The following is a 17,930-nucleotide window of genomic DNA, read 5'->3' on the forward strand; positions in this document are numbered from 1 at the left end:
ATATGATCACAAGAGTGACTTCAGTTTTAAGTATCACTACTGCCATTACTACAGAGACAGATTGAAGGACAGTCCTCATTTACCTTTGGTAGATACATACATATATATATACATATATATATATATATATATTTTTTTTCCCTAATAAAAGTTAGGGAAATCCATGCACAGATGTACCTGAGGGTTTTTGTTCATACCACCCTTTTTCATCAAGTATGTAGGGGATAAACTGGAACCTTCCCTTGGCTTTTTGTTTTAATGCCCTGTTCTTACATATCACAAAAATGAATGGTTACCTCAAAAGTACCTTATATGAAGTATAGGTTTTTGATTGGAAAATATTGTGTTAGCATATAGTTGTGATAAGGAATGTTTTAGAAAAAAATGTTGGGATTTTGTGTTTTTGGCAATGTTAAACACTAGGTTGCTTTTCAATGTTTTTAATGTGGGTTTTGGGGAAATGAGGCAATTTAACATGTTGGAGGAGACATATTTGGGGTTTTTTGTTTTGCTGATTTTTCTTTTGCGAAGCAGGGAGTTACATTTGGGGGTTATATTCATAAAATGCAGGAGAAGTTGCATTTATAGGCTTGTAACATTCATTCCATTGAAAAATTTTGATTCTTTATTCTTCTCCCTCTACTAGGCTCGGGAATTACAAGCCAGAGTACTTAAACGGACTCAAATAGAACAGCTGGATGCAGTTCCTGCACAGAAACAGTTAGCAGCTGCAATTTGTGCTGAGATTGCAAAACTTTCTACAGCCCAGCGAAACTATGAAAAAGCAATTAAATTTTACAAAGAAGCTCTTGTTCACTGTGAAACCGATAACAAGGTCAGTCTTCCCACTGGCTATTTTACATTGCTTTTCATTCCATCATTATCATTATATCTAAAATATATTTTTCCAACTATCCTCAGCATAGAAATATATTCAAGTTATGTCTGCTTTATGATGTATATAAAACTTACAMATTTTTTGTATTTATTTCTACTTTGAAGTTTCTTCTTGTTTGGTTTGATAACTTTATTTACTACTAATTCCTGTCTGTTTACACAAATTTCTGATTGAAGTGGTTCTCTGCATTCACTTTGAATTGTCTTCATGCACCAGATAATACACCTGTTTTCATGCACCAGATAATACACCTGTTTTCATGCACCAGTGGAGGACATCTAAGGTCGAGTAGAGAAATAGCAGAGATTGTGCCAGTCCTGCTTGTTGCCTGTGGTCTGGAAGTTCAGTTCAGATAGCTTGCTTTCCTCTTCTGTGTGTTTTAACAGTTTTAGACTTGTAACTGTACTTGGTAGTGTGCTGGTTTTAATAACTTGCTGTTGTTCAGCAGTGATTATTCTGCTACTTCTCTCTTCCCTGAACTTTTTCCCTGAACTTTTTTTTAGAGAGGGAATAAAATATCCTTAAATTTTCAAAGGAGGCCAGTTTCCCCATTCTACCATTAAAAGCCAAGAGACTGCCTGTCCTAATACAGATACTGCTAGGGCTTTGATGGTATGCAGTCCCAGTAATTCAGTATCAAAGCCTAGATCTTTTCTTCATACCAGTACTGAAACACCAGCATGGCATTTTGCTGCATTTCTTGTTAAAAGCTCACAACAGACTCCCATTGTTACAATGTACATTACGCACTGACATTGTACAGATCTGTTTTGTGCACTTACTAGAGAATGTTGTGGGTTTTTTAATGTTTTTGCTTTAAACCTTTCTCACTAGCAACATGAAATACAGTGACACCTTATTTGGGAAATCTTGTTCCCTATTTAGAGTGCTGAAAGCAGAAATTCTGTAACCAACAGCTAGAATAAATGAATCATCTCTCTCTGCCTGTAGTTTTAGTAGAGTTGAACTTGTTTTCTTCCCTTCATTTTTAAAACTATTGCTAGTACAAGGTCTGAATTGAATGCTTATATTATCATGAAATTTACATCTGCCCATTTTTCATGTCTTCATTGAGGTTACTTTCCTTAATTACACATGGAAGAATTGGACTGAAGATTTAGATACCACTTCCAGTCACTAGGATCCAGTGTAGATGTCCAGTTTCCTCGACTTTCTTCCTACACTCCAAGTGGAAAGTGTCTCTTAATGACAATATTGACTTTTTAAAATCTTTTGGCATCCACAGGAACAGTGGCTTGAAGAAAGTTTTCGTGATAGTTCCATAATTATGTGCTGTCTCCATATGCATGCTGTTCCCTGCTCACTTGTATTTCTGTTTTGGAATTATATAGCATATATTTGAATAAGTAATAACACAGTAGTAAGCAAAATATGAACTTTGCAGAGCCCAATATTTTTTGCCATATGCCCAGCCATGGTCATATTTTCTAAGGTTATGTATATGTCTTCCTCTGTGGTGGGATGTACACAAGAATAACACATTCCAAAGATCTCCAGGAGCAATACTGGAAATAATGTTGGGTGTTTTTGTTTCTTCCATTTTCTGAAGGCAGATTTGTGATTATGGTGAGATGCATGTGTGTACTGTTTAAGCAAAAGCTTGAAAGAATTGTTCGGGTGTGAAGGATATGTTCTCCTGTATATCTTGTTTATTCTTTTCTTGCACGTTTGCTTTCTTTTAAGCTTTTTGCCCTTTGCCTGTGGGTAGTGAATAAAGTTTTAATGTATTTATAGGAGAGCTAAGAGTGGGGAGGGTTGGGGAAATACTTATTCTTCTGTCGCTGAATTTTATGTATCTGGAGACTTATCAGTTGCCTTGACAAAATAGCAAGGCAGATGATGTACTGATCTGTATTAAAGATGTCCAATATTTGAATTTATCTTGGTTAATATTAAATTCACTAAAGTAGGCTAATGTATTCTGGGCTTTCAGTACAAGGTTAAGTAAACTTTTTTTGTTCCCGCTGATTATTTTTTTAGCTTTTGGGATGTCAGTTGCTCAGCTCTCTAGTCTGTAAAAAAAGAATTATATTGGCTACCTTAATTGTGGGGAATAAATTAGTAGATAATACACAGAAAACAGGTGTTAAATATTATGCAAATAGCCTTTTTATGCTGAACAGGATGTTTAAAATACAATTTCCATTCAGAAGTGTCTTTTACAAGTGTAACTAGAGGGAAAATTGAGATGTAATTATAAATGCCTTCTTTTTAAAAACAAATCAACAAAAAAAAACCTTTAAAATTAACCAGGAATAATACTGCTTACCATTCTGTATAATGCCAGTTTTACTTTGTAGGTGATTTAACTCACTTTTGCTTCAATGGCAACTTAATTAAATCTGTGGTAATGCTGAGTGTTTACAGACTTTGGGGGATTTTATTCAGAATGAGATTTCAGTCTTAATGATGCATGCTTATGCAAATTTCAGTTTCTGATATATATATATATATATATTACTGCGGTTGCTTCTCAGAAATAGATCACACACAGTCTTAATGGGCTTGAAAATGCAAGTAAGAAAACTGCTGGAATTTGCTAATACTCTAATACTAATTAGTAAATGTTGATGAGATTCTTGCTTCTGTCAATGAGTTTAAAAATACTTGCATTTACACTTTTTTTTTCCAAGAGAATTATTGTTATTGAAGATAAAGTTGTTATTTTCAGACCAGTACTAAGCATGTTTTCAATATACCACCAGAATATCCCTTTGAAGCAGAAAATGTCTCTTTTGCAGGTGAAGTGAAACTGGTAGGCCAAGAACCCGAAATAGAGAAAGCTTTTGCTTTAGAAGAGGATTACACCTGAGAGTCTCAAATCTCAGACTAACAGTCTTAGAACTGAGTGAGCTTTCTTATATCTTTGAATTATATATGATTAAATATTTTATCTACAGGCAATGTTGGAACTTGCACGTTTATATCTTGCACAAGATGATACTGATGCCTGTCAACACCAGTGTTCATTGTTACTCAAGAATGACCAAGATAACGAGGAAGCTACAATGGTAATGTACCTTTGTACCAATTCTGTATCAGAAGTGTTTTGATATATATATGCTGTCTAAAACATGATGGAACCCTAAGTATTACTCTTAAAAGTCTACATTATTTGATTTCAAAAGYGTGAAAAATCTATTACAAAAAAAGTTCTCCTGTTGATGCTTGATAATGATTCAGTACAAAGTTTTTAGCAATTGTAACCTTCCTTTTACCTCAATGCAGAAAATGTGCTAAAAACACCAGTAGAGGAAGAAATAGTAATTATAAGATTGACTAAAGAATGGCTTAACATACATATTTTTAACAGTAGACTAATGGGCATGGAAAAAATTATTTTTCCATATGCAGTAATACTGAATCAAACATCTAAAAACTTCAGTAGTAGCTTCACAGTTCCAGAGGAACTGTATATTTTAAGTGATTCTTGCATCTTTATAGTATTATGGAGTATTAAGTAGGAACACTTAACTGTTTTTAATTATAGCTATATAATCTGGTTTTTGTACTTTTCTTCCTTAAAAGATAGCTCAACAGGCTAAAAGTCATTTTGCTTATGTGCTAAAGCAAAAGCTGCTGAGACAGGAGCAACTTATTCTCTCACTGTAATCTAGGTAACATCTGGAATTTATCCTAATATGGACAAGGGAWAGGATAATAGTACTTTAAATGTCTTATTAAATTTACTCTTAGTTACCGCTCAGTGGAAAGAAACTGAAACTACATAATTTTTTACCTCCACGACTGCAGGCTGTAGTCTTTCCCCAATTTTAATTTATATTTGCTTTTCCATATACTTAATCTGTATTTCTGGGAAGTAAAAATAAGAATAAATATAAACAAGTAAACCCAAAACTTAGATGTATGTTAAAAGGTTTTATTTTTTTTCTAATTTCTACTGTAAGTGAAAAACAGAAGAGAACCTGTAACCTGTACCTGCTCATTATTATGTGTGTCTGTGTATAGTATGCTTATTTAAAAAAAAAAAAAAAAAAAAAAAAGACTCAGTTTCTTCTTGCAGAATTCCTGGAACATTTTAAAGCTATAGTTTCAGCTGGCAACTTTAAACAACTAGAGTTCATTATAAAACATCATTTATAATGTCTTGTTTTGTTTTCCTCTAAATGGGTCGCTACTATAGATGATGGCTGATATCATGTTCAGGAAGCAAGATTATGAACAAGCTGTCTTTCATTTTCAGCAGCTCCTAGAACGCAAGCCAGGTAAACACTTAATAGTGAAATCTTTTAATTATTTCAGATATGTAAATATAATGAGCTAGAAACATATGTATCTTAAAAAGCTTTGTTATTAAAAAGAAATGAGCTGTCTAAAATACAAGGTGTATTTTAGACCACTATATTTTTTAAAAATAATTTTATTTGTGTATGTAAAACTAAACTTTTTATTCATATAAAAATGTTGCTACTTTAGGGAAGATGTGAAAATTACATTGCAGTAATGTAGAGTACTAATACCTAGGGGAAATAATGTGTATTGCTTACCTAAAGCCAAATATAGCTACAGGGTTACTTAATGGTAATTGTAAAGCACTTTCTCTTGTGCTTAAGATACCAAAGTTGCATACACACAAACCTAGCATTTACCTTTCAAGATTAATATAAGAAACCTGAATCTGACAGGATAAAGTTTCTTTGAGCTATTTGCAAATTATGAGAAAGAAAAAGCTATTAAAATTTACTAAAATAATACCATAATAAATATAAGGCGTTTTACTGGACTTTATGTGAAGGAAGTTGTGAGTATGCAGCAAATGTTTTTGGGTGTTTCTGAAAGTGAAGTACAATTGTACTTACCTTTTACAACTTTTTTAGTAGCATTGCAAGTATCACATGTTATCTTCATTTTGCTTTTTAGCCTGTGGTCATTATGTAATATGCCTTATGTATTATACCCTGTATTATTTTTGTGTCTGAAAAGAGGCTTACTTCTAGCCTCAATTTCAGTAATCTGAAATTGTAATGTTCTGATTATTGTTTATTTAGATAATTATGCAACCCTTTCACGATTAATTGATCTGTTAAGAAGAGCTGGGAAGCTAGAAGAAGTCCCAAGATTTCTTTTAATGGCTGAGAAACATTCTTCCAGAACAAAACTTGAACCAGGCTTTCAGTACTGCAAAGGACTATATCTCTGGTACTTGCAATTATAATTAAGATAAGGTTTATTTGATCATGTAATACATATATAAAAACACTGTCTGTTATCATTCAGAGGTGCTACTTACTGTGCTAAGTACTATAGCACTACTTTGCTAACTGCTCTAAGTACTAGAATTTTAGGACAAGTGCCTTCATCGCATCTAAAATACTTTCCAGGAAGGTCCTTTTGAAAGTGAAGCTATTCATTTCATCTGTCTTGCATACATCTCCTTGTATTTGTTGTTAAAAAGGATATTCTTGTTGATTTAATAATGTAATAACATCACTTACTTTCAATTCKTAGAATTTTTTAGACTTTTTAGTTTGCAAAAACGTATTCATTGCAATAGTGTGTATGCTATTCAAAACTTGTTTTTTCAACGCATGCAAGTATATGATTTGTGTTTTAAATGTTTGGTGGTGGTGTTGGGTTTTGGGTGGGGCTGACGGGATGGAGTTTAACTTGCTCAAGCTTAATAATTTTATTTTTTCAATTAGGTATACAGGTGAACCAAATGATGCACTCCGCCATTTTAATAAAGCTCGAAAGGACAGTGACTGGGGACAGAATGCTGCTTATAACATGATTGAAATTTGTTTGAACCCAGATAATGAAACTGTAGGGGGTGAAGTTTTTGAAAATTTGGATGCTGACATAGGGTAAGTGAATGAAGTAAACTGCTGTTTGTTCTTCATCCCCCTGTTCCACTCTTAATAATGTGCCTTATCTAAAGTGTACAAATTGAATTCATCTAATGCTTTGTATATTATACCTACTGTACTGTGAGAGACTCTGCTGGACTATGAAAGAAATATATCAAATTCCAAGCAGAAAATAAAAAGAATTTTATCTGGAATTCCAGTCACTTGTAGGATTAACAGCCTGCCTTTCTAGGTAGTTAGACTTGCCTTTGTTACAGAAAAGAATCCATGTAAAATATATATGTAACAGGTTTGTTATACAAAATGGTATGCCTTTAGTATGGAGTCTGTAGTAACTCATAATTTGATTGTATAATGTTTTTTACAAACACTCTTTCTGATAATAGTAATTCAACAGAGAAGCAGGAATCTGTGCAGTTGGCAGTGAGAACAGCAGAAAATCTTCTCAAAGAACTCAAGCCACAGACTGYTCAGGGTCACATTCAGTTGCGAATCATGGAAAATTACTGTCTCATGGCAACCAAACAGAAATCAAATGTTGAACGAGCCCTGAACACCTTCACTGAAATTGTAGTGGCTGAGGTTAGTAATCTGTCTCATCCCTGCTGTCTGTCCTGCCTCACACCTATTATATTTATTTAACTAATCTCTCAGTTTAGATTCAGAAATATTATGATGTGGCTTAATATTGATTCTGAGGTTTTTATTTTTCTCATTAAGCATATTTTATTTCAAATTGATAAAAATGAYTTGCTGAAAATAACATCTTTTACAAGTTTTCCATTGAATTGCAGACTTAAACTATATGCCAACCTTACCACAATTATTGAAATGTGAATTGGATTTTTGGTTTGGGTTGTTGGGTCTATTGTTTTCTAATTCCTAGTCTTTGCCAGCAGCAGGTCTGATAAGTTCAGACAGTACCTTCATTCTGTAAGCACAAACAACTTGGTACAAGTTGCCTTCATGTTTTTTTATTGGTAATTTGACAGAATTTAAATTCCAGTGCAAAGTTATCTATCTGCATGAAAGGTGGTGATGATAGGAGAAAGGATCTGGCTTTTCCTTCTCAGGGGACATTTAAAAAAATTTTACTACATTAAACCTATTTATAGCACTAACCTAAAAAGAGGTGTGCAAGCTAACTTTCTGATGTCCAGTGAAAATCTTATTTAGAAAACATTTTTTTTTTCTTAAAGCAGTAACAAAAAACCCAAGCAACTACACTTTTTATTGCAGAAGGATCATATACCAGCACTTTTGGGAATGGCCACAGCCTACATGATCTTAAAACAAACTCCACGAGCCAGAAATCAGTTGAAACGAATTTCAAAAATGAATTGGAATCCCATTGATGCAGAGGAGTTTGAAAAGAGTTGGCTTTTGCTTGCTGATATATATATCCAATCTGCAAAATATGATATGGCAGGTGATTTATTAAAACGATGCCTTCGTCATAACAGGGTAAGTGACTACATACTAAAAACAACTTTCCTTTATAATTCATCTGAATGTTTAGTTTTTCTCTAAAATATACTTGCAAAAATGTCTTTTTCCAACTGCTTAGTATTTAACTTACTAAGCAGAGGTAGACCAAAGCAAACTTGCAATCCAATAATTTGCTCTGGAGGACAGAAAACATATCTGTCTGTAAATGCTTCTTAGTCATTTTCATTCATATTCAGTAAGCAATTTATGCAGGTCTTAGCTGTGGTGAAACGAGTCTGAAGGTGTTTATGGAATGCCAGAGATGCATTTCAGAGTCTTGTAAAAGCTGTTGAAAATGTAGCCATATAAATTCTAGAGACTTGCTGCATTTATTAAGGGATGTTATCTTCCTATCTTGAAATACATTTTTAAACATTAAAGTTTGTAAGCTTTATTTTGCAAGCTTACTGCTATGCAGTGTGTTTTTAATAAGGCCTGTATTAATTCTCTGTGTGAAGCTATTGTTTTGTAAATTGACTTGAGATAAGGCCTAATATTTTACCTCAGGATTTCTGAGCAGGCAAATTACAAAATACTTTGCTTTGACTGAAGGAACAGCTGTGGATTTTTAGCTGTTTTATTTCCCATTTTTGTGAAAAATTGATCACGTCTTTATTTCTAAATGCACATTTTGCTTTCATTCAAGTGTAATGCATGTAATGGTCTAAGTCCTCTGCAGATGCTATGCTGCAGGTTCATGGTTACTGTTTCTACTACGTAAGCTTGATTTAGATAAGAACCCTGTGATGTGTATTACCTTCTATGTTGACTAATGAGGAAAGAGAAAGGCTTCTGCTATTACATTTCTGGAACCTCTATGAGAGGCTGACTTTTTTCAGAGCTGTGTTTTTTTTATTTTTACACACAAAATTAAGAGGCAGCCACAACAGATCTTGGCATAATGGTATCATGTACCTCTATTGAGATGCCTCTTAAAATAGGATGTGTTCAATTTAATTTTTTCTGAAAACTGTTTTGAATTTAATTTTAGAAAAAATTCTAACTGGGGACAGTTACTTGCTTGTCCAGATGACCAAAGGAAGCTGTAAATTCCTTACCATTGCAGGGTAGATKAACATGAGTCATCTTTCAAAAGAAGATCTCAAAATAGATGATCTTTTGATCACATCTATACCACAAATGACACATTGCTGCCAAAATATCCACACAGTTTCAAAAACATAGACTACATCAGACTACCAAATAACTTGTTTTCTTCTAAAGGTTTGAGATGCCTGACGTAGTTGCATAAACAAGCTCTGGATAATAGGAGGGAGGATAGAAAGTTAGAAATCTGCAACTCCATTTCTTTACCAGTACAGTACAGAGAAGATGCTCCTTTTTCTCCAGCATGCAAAGCAGGAAGCCAGGCAGGAATCATGCTATGCAATTAGATGGTGAATGTTTTAGATGTTAGAATTTATGTATTTTTTTTTTCTAATTCATTAAAAAGTATTTTCTATGTCATCCTCTAGCTTAGAGCATTTGATTAAATTTAAATACATTATTTAGTTTTTAGATTGGCTTTTAGGAATCAGAAATGAATGATGTGGGGAGATTGTGTGTGTGTGTAAGTGGATAGGTTCAGTGAAGATTGTATAAAAGCCTAATATCATGTAATATGGGTTTGTTTCCATTTAAAAGGTTTAGAATCAGTTCAGTTCATGAGCTGTATCTCAAACTAGTGAGAGCTAATGAGCATTTTTCCTTTTTCCTTGTGAAATTTGTGTTTCTTGCTGACTTCTCTTCCTGCATTTTGAGCCTTCCTCCTGTCCCCCTCCTTTTTTTCACAAATGAGAGAGATTATAGGGAATATACTGTCCTGGTCCTTCAGGTGCTCTGTTTATCCCAATGTGCTGTCATTTTGGGTACTTTCCATCAGTAGACTTTGGAAGCCTAATTGGGAATGGCAAAGTTAAAGATGGAATGTAACTTATCCATCAGTGTTTCTTTGTTCTACTGTATGATAAACTAGGTGGTGCATATTTTCATGACGTTCATTTTTTGCCTTGAAAATAATTGGCCTATTGGCAATGTCATATAAATTTGCAAGCTTATAAGCTGTTCAAACAGACCAAAGTAATTTACAATTTTGCTTATTRATTTTTTTCTATATATACTTAATATAAGATTTTTGCTTTACTTTTTCTGAATGTACAATGGTTTTAAATATGGAATTAAATTCTTTTTTATGTGCAACATAGTCAAAACTAATGGTTTCACATAGTGCTTGATGCTTTTTGGAATCTGATTTCTCTGTTGCTTGTAGCTTGCCAGCTGCAATTGTTTAAGATATATACTTAAAGACAGATATCTTAAAGAGAACACTATTTTGCTTTAAATTGAAAACTGTAATGCAAAACATCTTCCAAAAATAATGCTCAGAAAAAGCTTTTTTCTGTTTAAAAAATAGTGRAACAAACCGTATTTGTGGAAGATCCAATACTTTCAGACTGGACTTGAAATGTGGCTGCCATATGGGATTATTACTATTAAGAGAGGTATCTACTGGGCTTCTGGAGGCTCTAAACATTTTTGGAAGATTAACTGTAGCCTCTGTGAAGGACTCTGTACTCTGTACTTAGAGTAATTTAGAAAGTCACTGTGCAGAAGTCCATACAGCTGGTCTGTATTGCTGGTATTTTAAATAAAGAATATTATGTCACAGAAGTTAGCATAAGTATTGTTTATGCTTTCTAGTTGTACAGATTTCAAATGTGTAAGCATTAGGCTGTCAATACTATGTGAGCTTCCCTAAATAAAATTTGGAATGAATATTTGTATTTTGCAGTCATGTTGCAAGGCATATGAATACATGGGATACATAATGGAAAAAGAACAAGCGTATAGGGATGCAGCAATAAATTATGAAATGGCCTGGAAATATGGGAACCAAACAAATCCAACAATAGGTATGTTTATACAGCCTGCACTTATTATTTTGGGCAATGCAGTAGAAATGGAACAGCTGCCTTTTATTGGAAAGACTGCATTTAACTTTTCAAAGTATAAGAAGAGTATGTTTACTAGTTGTCTTCTCATAAAACTCTTAATTATTTAAAGACCCATTTAACAGGCACTTGGAGAACCTGCCTGGCGAAAGATAGCGATTTTGTAATACTTAAGTTTCCAGTTACTCTTAGCAGGCTTCCACACAAGAGTTGGTTAGGAATCATTCTATACTTTACTGTCTTTGTAAACAACTTATATACTGACTGTAAAGACAGTATGCATTTTGAATGTGTTTACAGGAATACAGTATGTACTATCACATATTGCACATGTATCATATGGTAGCAGATCTATGATTTAACTTTTATTTCCATAAATATCTATATGGATATGGGTGTGTATACATGATTAAGGATTTTAAAAATAAAATTTTTAAATATTTTTATCTCTTGTTTAAAATTGCTAACTGAAAGCTTGGAATACTATTAAAGTTCCATTTCAGATGGTTAACATAAGCTAATATAGGAAACCCTCTAAAGCCTGTACATAGGATAAAATCCCCTTCCTTACTCAATCTGCGTCCCAAGGTCCCAAGGACAGTGGTTTTCCCAACTTTTGGTCTCAGTTTAGGATAAATTTTTGAGATTGTATTTTTCTAAGCAAAAAATCTTATTACTTGCAGTCTGTAATGTGTGGGGWTTTTTTGGTTCACCTTTATTTTCTTTAGTATTAAGGTGAGACAATTTTCAGTGTCAACTGAAACACCGGTGCTTTTTAACAAGGTTATAATTGTTATGCATATGAATTGTCATACCTGTTTTCCTAGCTGCAGCTCCTGGATGCCACAATGATTTGAGTTCATGATTATATCTGATATGCTCTGTAGAATAAAGAAAAGTGTTTTATTAATAAAACTAAATGTTTTGTTGTTTAGCTCCTGCTTTCGTAATACAATTAAAGAAATAGTAATGGACAGGCATGGGTGGATTGCCAAAACTATGTATGACCCTGCATATTCTGGGTCACAAAATCAGGAGATTGAAAGCAGAAATAAGACTAAAATGTTAAACAGAACAAAAGGATTTCTAGAAATCTAACTGGATTTATATGGAAAAATCTCCAGATTCTCTAGTAAGAGCTTGGATGCAGTAATTTTAATAGTACATAGTCTTATAGAAGGACCCATGGATGTTTTGGCCAAGATTTTACAATTACTGTTCAAATGAATACAGTAAATACATTAAGATCTTTATTGCCTGTTTTGAAACCCTCTTGAGGGTCAGATGTGAGCCTCTTTAGGGTTGACTCTGATTGTCATTTGGTGTCAGCATAAGAGTGCCTTAGCAAAGTGAAATGTATAATCTTGCATGTAAAAAAATTAAAGGTCAAATCGAATGCACTGTGTGCTGTTTTCTGTTTTTGTGTACAGCATTTTGAGACTTAGAATTGCTGTGCATTAAAACTAAAGTGGTTAAAGCAGCAAAAACTGGGGCTGTCAAGTAAAACCATATAAATTGATCTCAGATCCTTCTTCATTTGCTAGGATAGATTTGTAAATGATAGGTTTGAAATTCCGAACTCCATTTTACTATCTTTTGGAAATTACATTATTTTTTTTAACACTTTTCTCAGTCCTCAACTATGTCCATGCTTGTATAATTTGGCTATCTCTACTACCCTGAAAATCAGGCTGACGTGTTGCCACAGGATTTTGTAATTTCTTTCATCTATGCTGACAGTGAAACAAAGTAGCATTTTTAATTCTCTCGTTTGTTATTACTAGCCTGATTATTTTTTAATTTTTGTCTTTTAATAAAGGAATTGGGTTCTGGTGTGCGTTTTTTGTTTGTTTGTATTTTCCTAGAAAAACAATGTATTTGTAGACCACAGTGAGAAATTATGTGAAGTACTGCAGTAAATGAATGAGGACAACCTCTACGTGCTCTCTGTAATAGCACATACTCATTGGAATAATGTTGCTTTTGATTCAAACGTAACTATTAGGGTAAAGGATTGTATTTACCAAATGTGAGATTAAGACAGAAATTTTGATCTTTACAGGTTTGTTGAAAGAATATTAGAACACAATTACACTAACTTTAGAAATATACGGTGGACAAAATGAATTTTAACATGTTTTCATTAGTTAATACAGAAACAGTAATTGTCACCTTTTCTTTCCTGCTACTTACAGGATACAAGCTTGCTTTTAATTACCTGAAAGGAAAGAGATACGTTGATGCAATTGATGTTTGTCATAAGGTAAAATTTTTATACATACTTAATACTCTCTTTGCTATGGTGACTCTTTTGTGTACTATTTCTTTTTGACTTTAATGTTTCTGAAATATACAGCTTAACAACAGAAGGATGTCCAGTTTAATACAGTTATGTAGAGGATAGTAAATTCAAGCTATCTGCTTTACTCTAAGCTTTYTGTGCATGAGGTAAACAAGGGTGTAAAGGTGGCTGGATATCCTATGTGGGATTACAGCAGAGTGACAGCTCTTTCTTTTGGTCCTGTGGTTGCAAGTTGGTAAATCATACAGAAATGTAGTTGAAGAAATTGATCAAATCTTAATACCAGAAGACAGTGGTAGGAAGGGAATTCCAGTACTTCATTTGTATAGTCCAGGCATATATAGAGCAGATAAAGAATAAGGGAAAGGGGTATGGTTACCCCAACAGAGAGAACTTTATGATAATGAAATTAAATATATTTGCTCTTAACTTTGTGCAGAAAGGAAGAGAGATGGAGAGGATAAATTGAATTGAAGGATAAAGAAGAGAGAATTTGGAGGGCAAAAAGATGAAGTGGATGGGTTATAGCGAGAAAGAGCCTGAGGGAGTAGAAACATAAGAATAGAATATTTCATTGTTACAGAGAAAGTACACTTAAAATTTTGGCAATGTCGCTGGAGATAAACTCTTCTGAATGCATGTTTAAAACCACCTAGATGCTTTAGCTTTTGACACCTGCATTTTTCCTGCTAAGGTTACAGGGCAGAGTGGAAGGGAAGCAGTGGCTGATACATCTGTTCTTGACCTCTGTGCACAGTAGTCTCTGGCTACAGTTAAATGTTTGTGCATTTTCCAACAAATTGGTCATATTATTGAGTTTTATAATGTGTGAATTCAGTGATGAGAATAAAAAACCACAGTATTCCTTCCTTTTAAACACAGAATGCTCTACACTTGTGTGTTTTTTGTCTTTTGACAGATCCTTGAAGCACACCCAAACTATCCAAAGATCAGAAAGGAAATACTTGACAAGGCCCGTGCAGCATTAAGAAATTGAATTTTGTTCGTGTGGCTCACTGATTTGTGTGTATGTGTTTAATCTGACTTTGGAGATTATGAATTAGATACTGTAGTGACAAAAGGCATATTAGCACAAAAGAGTTGGAAATATGAAGAATTTAAATTGTATTAGAGATCTAGATTATTTTCAAGAAAGAAAAAATCTGCAGTCCTGAGAGGAATTTTATTTGTTTTTTATTCAGCAAAGGAGTCTTTTTATACAGAAGGATTTACTATATTAATATCAAAAATTATGTTCATTATAATTTTTGAAGTTAGGAATCTAGATGACAATTGTGGATATTTTTGATGTTTCAATAGATAGTATCTTTATGCACAAATAATGAGATCTGTAATACTCTTACAAGTGGCAGAGGTAATATGTCATCCAAAACTAAAAATAACAAATGTGAAAGCCATGAACATCTCTACAGAATACTGCCTAAATGTATTTTAGACAAAATAATTCACCCACAGTTAGGGCATTAGTATAGGTTCTCTGTCTTCATTTATTAAGATGCTGAATTTCCATCCTAGCAAATCATTTATTTGGAATAACAATGTGATCTTTATATTATTACTTCGAGTATATTTCCAAATTGTGTGTGTGGTGGGGTTTTTTTWAMMWWWTTTTWARGRWKSYTTWWTTTTTTTTTAATTTTAAAATCAGTAATCGTTGTCTCAAACCTACTTTTTTAAAGAAAACCTAGTGTTAAAATTCTCTTGTAAACTTTCAGTAAAGCCTTTTAAATATTCTCTAAGCTTTTTTGTACAGCAGTTATTTCCTAATCATATTGTCCATCAGTCACTTATTTGTCAGATTTCCTTTAGAAGAAATGTATATTACTCTTCATTTTGAGGCTTTTTAGACTTTGAACATTTGTAGACAATGGAGTTGTATGTGCAGGAACTATTACTAGTCTCTTTCTTAGCTCATATAAAACATCTTTCTGGAGAAACCGTTTTAATTACAGGGGTTATGATCCTGTCTTATGTACACAATACACTTGTGGATCCACAAGGGAGCTGTAGCATGTCATAAATGAGATGAAAGAGAAGGATCAGGTCTTTTTGTCATATTTTTGGAAAACAAACTTCAAACACTTATGTTACTATATTTAATATTCAATCAACACATTGTTATGTATTTGGAAAAATCAGGTTTTGGTATGAAAAGAATTCTTAAAACTAGCAATTATTTTCTTAAAATAACCAATTTCACTTTTCTCCTTAGGTAATTTTAATTTTTTATGTTGACATTTGGCATTGTGTGAAAGTCATTTTCTTTCTTTTTTTTTTATGACAACTCAATTTTAAGGGTACAAAAGGGAGCCGGTTTAAAATCATATTTGATCTTGACTATCAATAACTGGGTACTGTATCTTGGGTAGCTTAATAGCCTAGCTTGCATAAATCTTATTCAGGACTGATGCTGGAAGCAGGGAGGAAGGGCACAGCGGTTCCAGCCTCCACATTTCAGTGGCTGTCAAGATATTGGTAAGCTAACATAAAATTAATTGAAACTTAAAGGTGCCAGATGTATAACAATTTTATGGGTCTTGTATGAAAATTGGAGTTGGAAAAAAGTCCCAAATAAGCCCCTCTTCCTTCCCAAGGAACCTTGAAACTTATGCTGCAGTCTTTATCCCTTTTGTCTGGCAATTGGCATGTGCTTAACTTTGAAGCCRGTACAACACAGCTTCCTGGTTTGTGCCTTGGTAGTTAAGCAACATGGTAGAGCTCTGAGACAAAAGTTTTGGGGAGATTGGGAAGAAACTAGTAGTATAATGGTGGAATGAGAAATGTAAAAGGATCAGGAAAGTACTGGGGCTGGGAGAAACGGTAAGGGATTTGTACTGTAGAAGTCAGTAGGCTACAAATCCATAAGAAACTGTGGTGAATTTTTTCTACCGCTCAAAGACTAAGTATGTGGACCATACCATGGCAGCTTCCAGTAAAACAGCACTTCTTACCCCCAGGATTAGTGCCTTTTTGCTTGCTCAGTAGCATTGGAATAATGTTTAGTTTAAGTTGACAATAAAAATACGTGTTTTCATATCAGTACWTGTGTTCAAAGGAGGCAAGATTAATGTGTATCTGCATCTGCTCATTCTTTGGTTTTCATAATGAAAAACTAAAATTGGGTAAGAGATTGTGTCGTGGCACTGATATGATACAAAAATTAGATGATAGAAATTGAACTGAGACTTAAAGTTTTTCTTAGCTTTTAGCAAAGAGATTTTCCCAGATGGAACACAAAGGTTTCTAAATTCCCATTACCAATCCTGAACATATCCAGCCCCTGTGTTTTATGGATGAGACTTTAAAAAGATGAGTGCAATTGAGGCATATTTTTTGGATTTCAATTTAAAAAAAAAAAAAGATGGCTATAAATACTCCTTTGGAGAAAACCTTGCTTTAATATTCTGATTCTGAGAAGAATTCCAAATTCTAAGAAGAAATAGATGGCTTTTCTATTTCCCTTGTGATTTTTATAAGCCAGTCTGTTTCTATCCTTGCTGTTTTTTTTTTTTCTTCTTCTTCCTCTATAAAAGCTATGGCTTTGTTTGCTTTCTGTTTTCTCTAAGTTAATTGATAATGTTAGTTTGTTTTTCATTTTTTGCTTTTACAGTTTCCTATATTAATATGGATGTTTTGGGTAGTCTTGCGGTGATGGGATTTTTTTTTTTTTAATTATTATTTTTTGCCACCTCTTAATGAATGGTTTTGAATGAGAGAGACTCCTGGGACTGAGTGGAATGAGTCAGTAAGGCTAATTTCAAAGAGTTGCAGTCTTTATGTTGTTGCTTAGCAACTCATCTTCCAGTTTTGCCTTTGGTGAATAAAAGAGGGGAGTGAAGCTGTGTTTTCTATTGATTCATTCACTGGAACTGGAAATTTAAGCATCTCGCAACTATAGCAACATAAGTTATAGGTGTCTCATCCTTCCTTCTCTTTCCCCTTTTCCCCTGCAGGTACCAAATGCCTGGAATATCTTTGTAGGATATATAAAGGTTTCTGGTAACATTACACTAAATATTTTTGCCTTAATTCTCCACTTTTCAAGTTTTTACAAATACTGGGAAAATGGCCTAGAGATTATCATTAGATAAAATAACTATACTAGAATCCTATAGAAGAATAAAGCACAAGAAGTAAGTTACAGAGTTTTTACTTTTTTGGACTAAGTTTGACCATTTCTTGAGGCATCTTGTGGGTACAACAATTTTAAAAAGGCTCATAATTCAAAAAACTCAGCTTTAATTTTCTCAGCCCTTAGGTAACTGAGTAGCTTTACAGCAAGAAGTCTTTTTGAAATACGAGACAGTTTGTACTATGGGGAAGCTTGTTGAAATACTTCTGGAAGAACTGTCTTAGGAAGTGCTCGAGTGACCACATTTCAATGCAGTCGTGGTATCTGGGGTAAAATCCTGGTGCTGAAG

At 33.6% G+C, this 17,930-nt stretch overlaps 1 protein-coding gene across 4 annotated transcripts in view; it reads left to right on the plus strand.

Annotated features, from left to right (window-relative positions):
• The window catches only part of TTC21B (tetratricopeptide repeat domain 21B), a 44,496-nt gene extending 26,951 nt beyond the window's left edge, over positions 1 to 17,545 (plus strand). For 2 of the 4 annotated variants that reach the window (XM_085325847.1, XM_085325849.1), the window contains exons 20-29: positions 647 to 835; positions 3,820 to 3,930; positions 5,064 to 5,145; positions 5,929 to 6,079; positions 6,583 to 6,744; positions 7,134 to 7,329; positions 7,987 to 8,211; positions 11,027 to 11,147; positions 13,382 to 13,449; positions 14,408 to 15,097. In XM_085325847.1, coding sequence (XP_085181973.1) covers positions 647 to 835; positions 3,820 to 3,930; positions 5,064 to 5,145; positions 5,929 to 6,079; positions 6,583 to 6,744; positions 7,134 to 7,329; positions 7,987 to 8,211; positions 11,027 to 11,147; positions 13,382 to 13,449; positions 14,408 to 14,485 — 1,383 coding nt within the window. In that variant the 3' untranslated portion in view covers positions 14,486 to 15,097. Of the gene's footprint in view, positions 1 to 646; positions 836 to 3,819; positions 3,931 to 5,063; positions 5,146 to 5,928; positions 6,080 to 6,582; positions 6,745 to 7,133; positions 7,330 to 7,986; positions 8,212 to 11,026; positions 11,148 to 13,381; positions 13,450 to 14,407; positions 15,098 to 15,911; positions 16,793 to 17,462 lie in introns of those variants that run through there. The other 2 variants (XR_014898321.1, XM_085325848.1) reach the window with 2 other exon arrangements.
• The last annotated feature ends 385 nt before the right edge of the window (positions 17,546 to 17,930 follow it).

Source organism: Rhea americana, unplaced genomic scaffold, assembly GCF_003343005.1.
Source record: "Rhea americana isolate MKP2758 unplaced genomic scaffold, rheAme1 scaffold_124, whole genome shotgun sequence".
NCBI lineage: Eukaryota > Metazoa > Chordata > Aves > Rheiformes > Rheidae > Rhea > Rhea americana.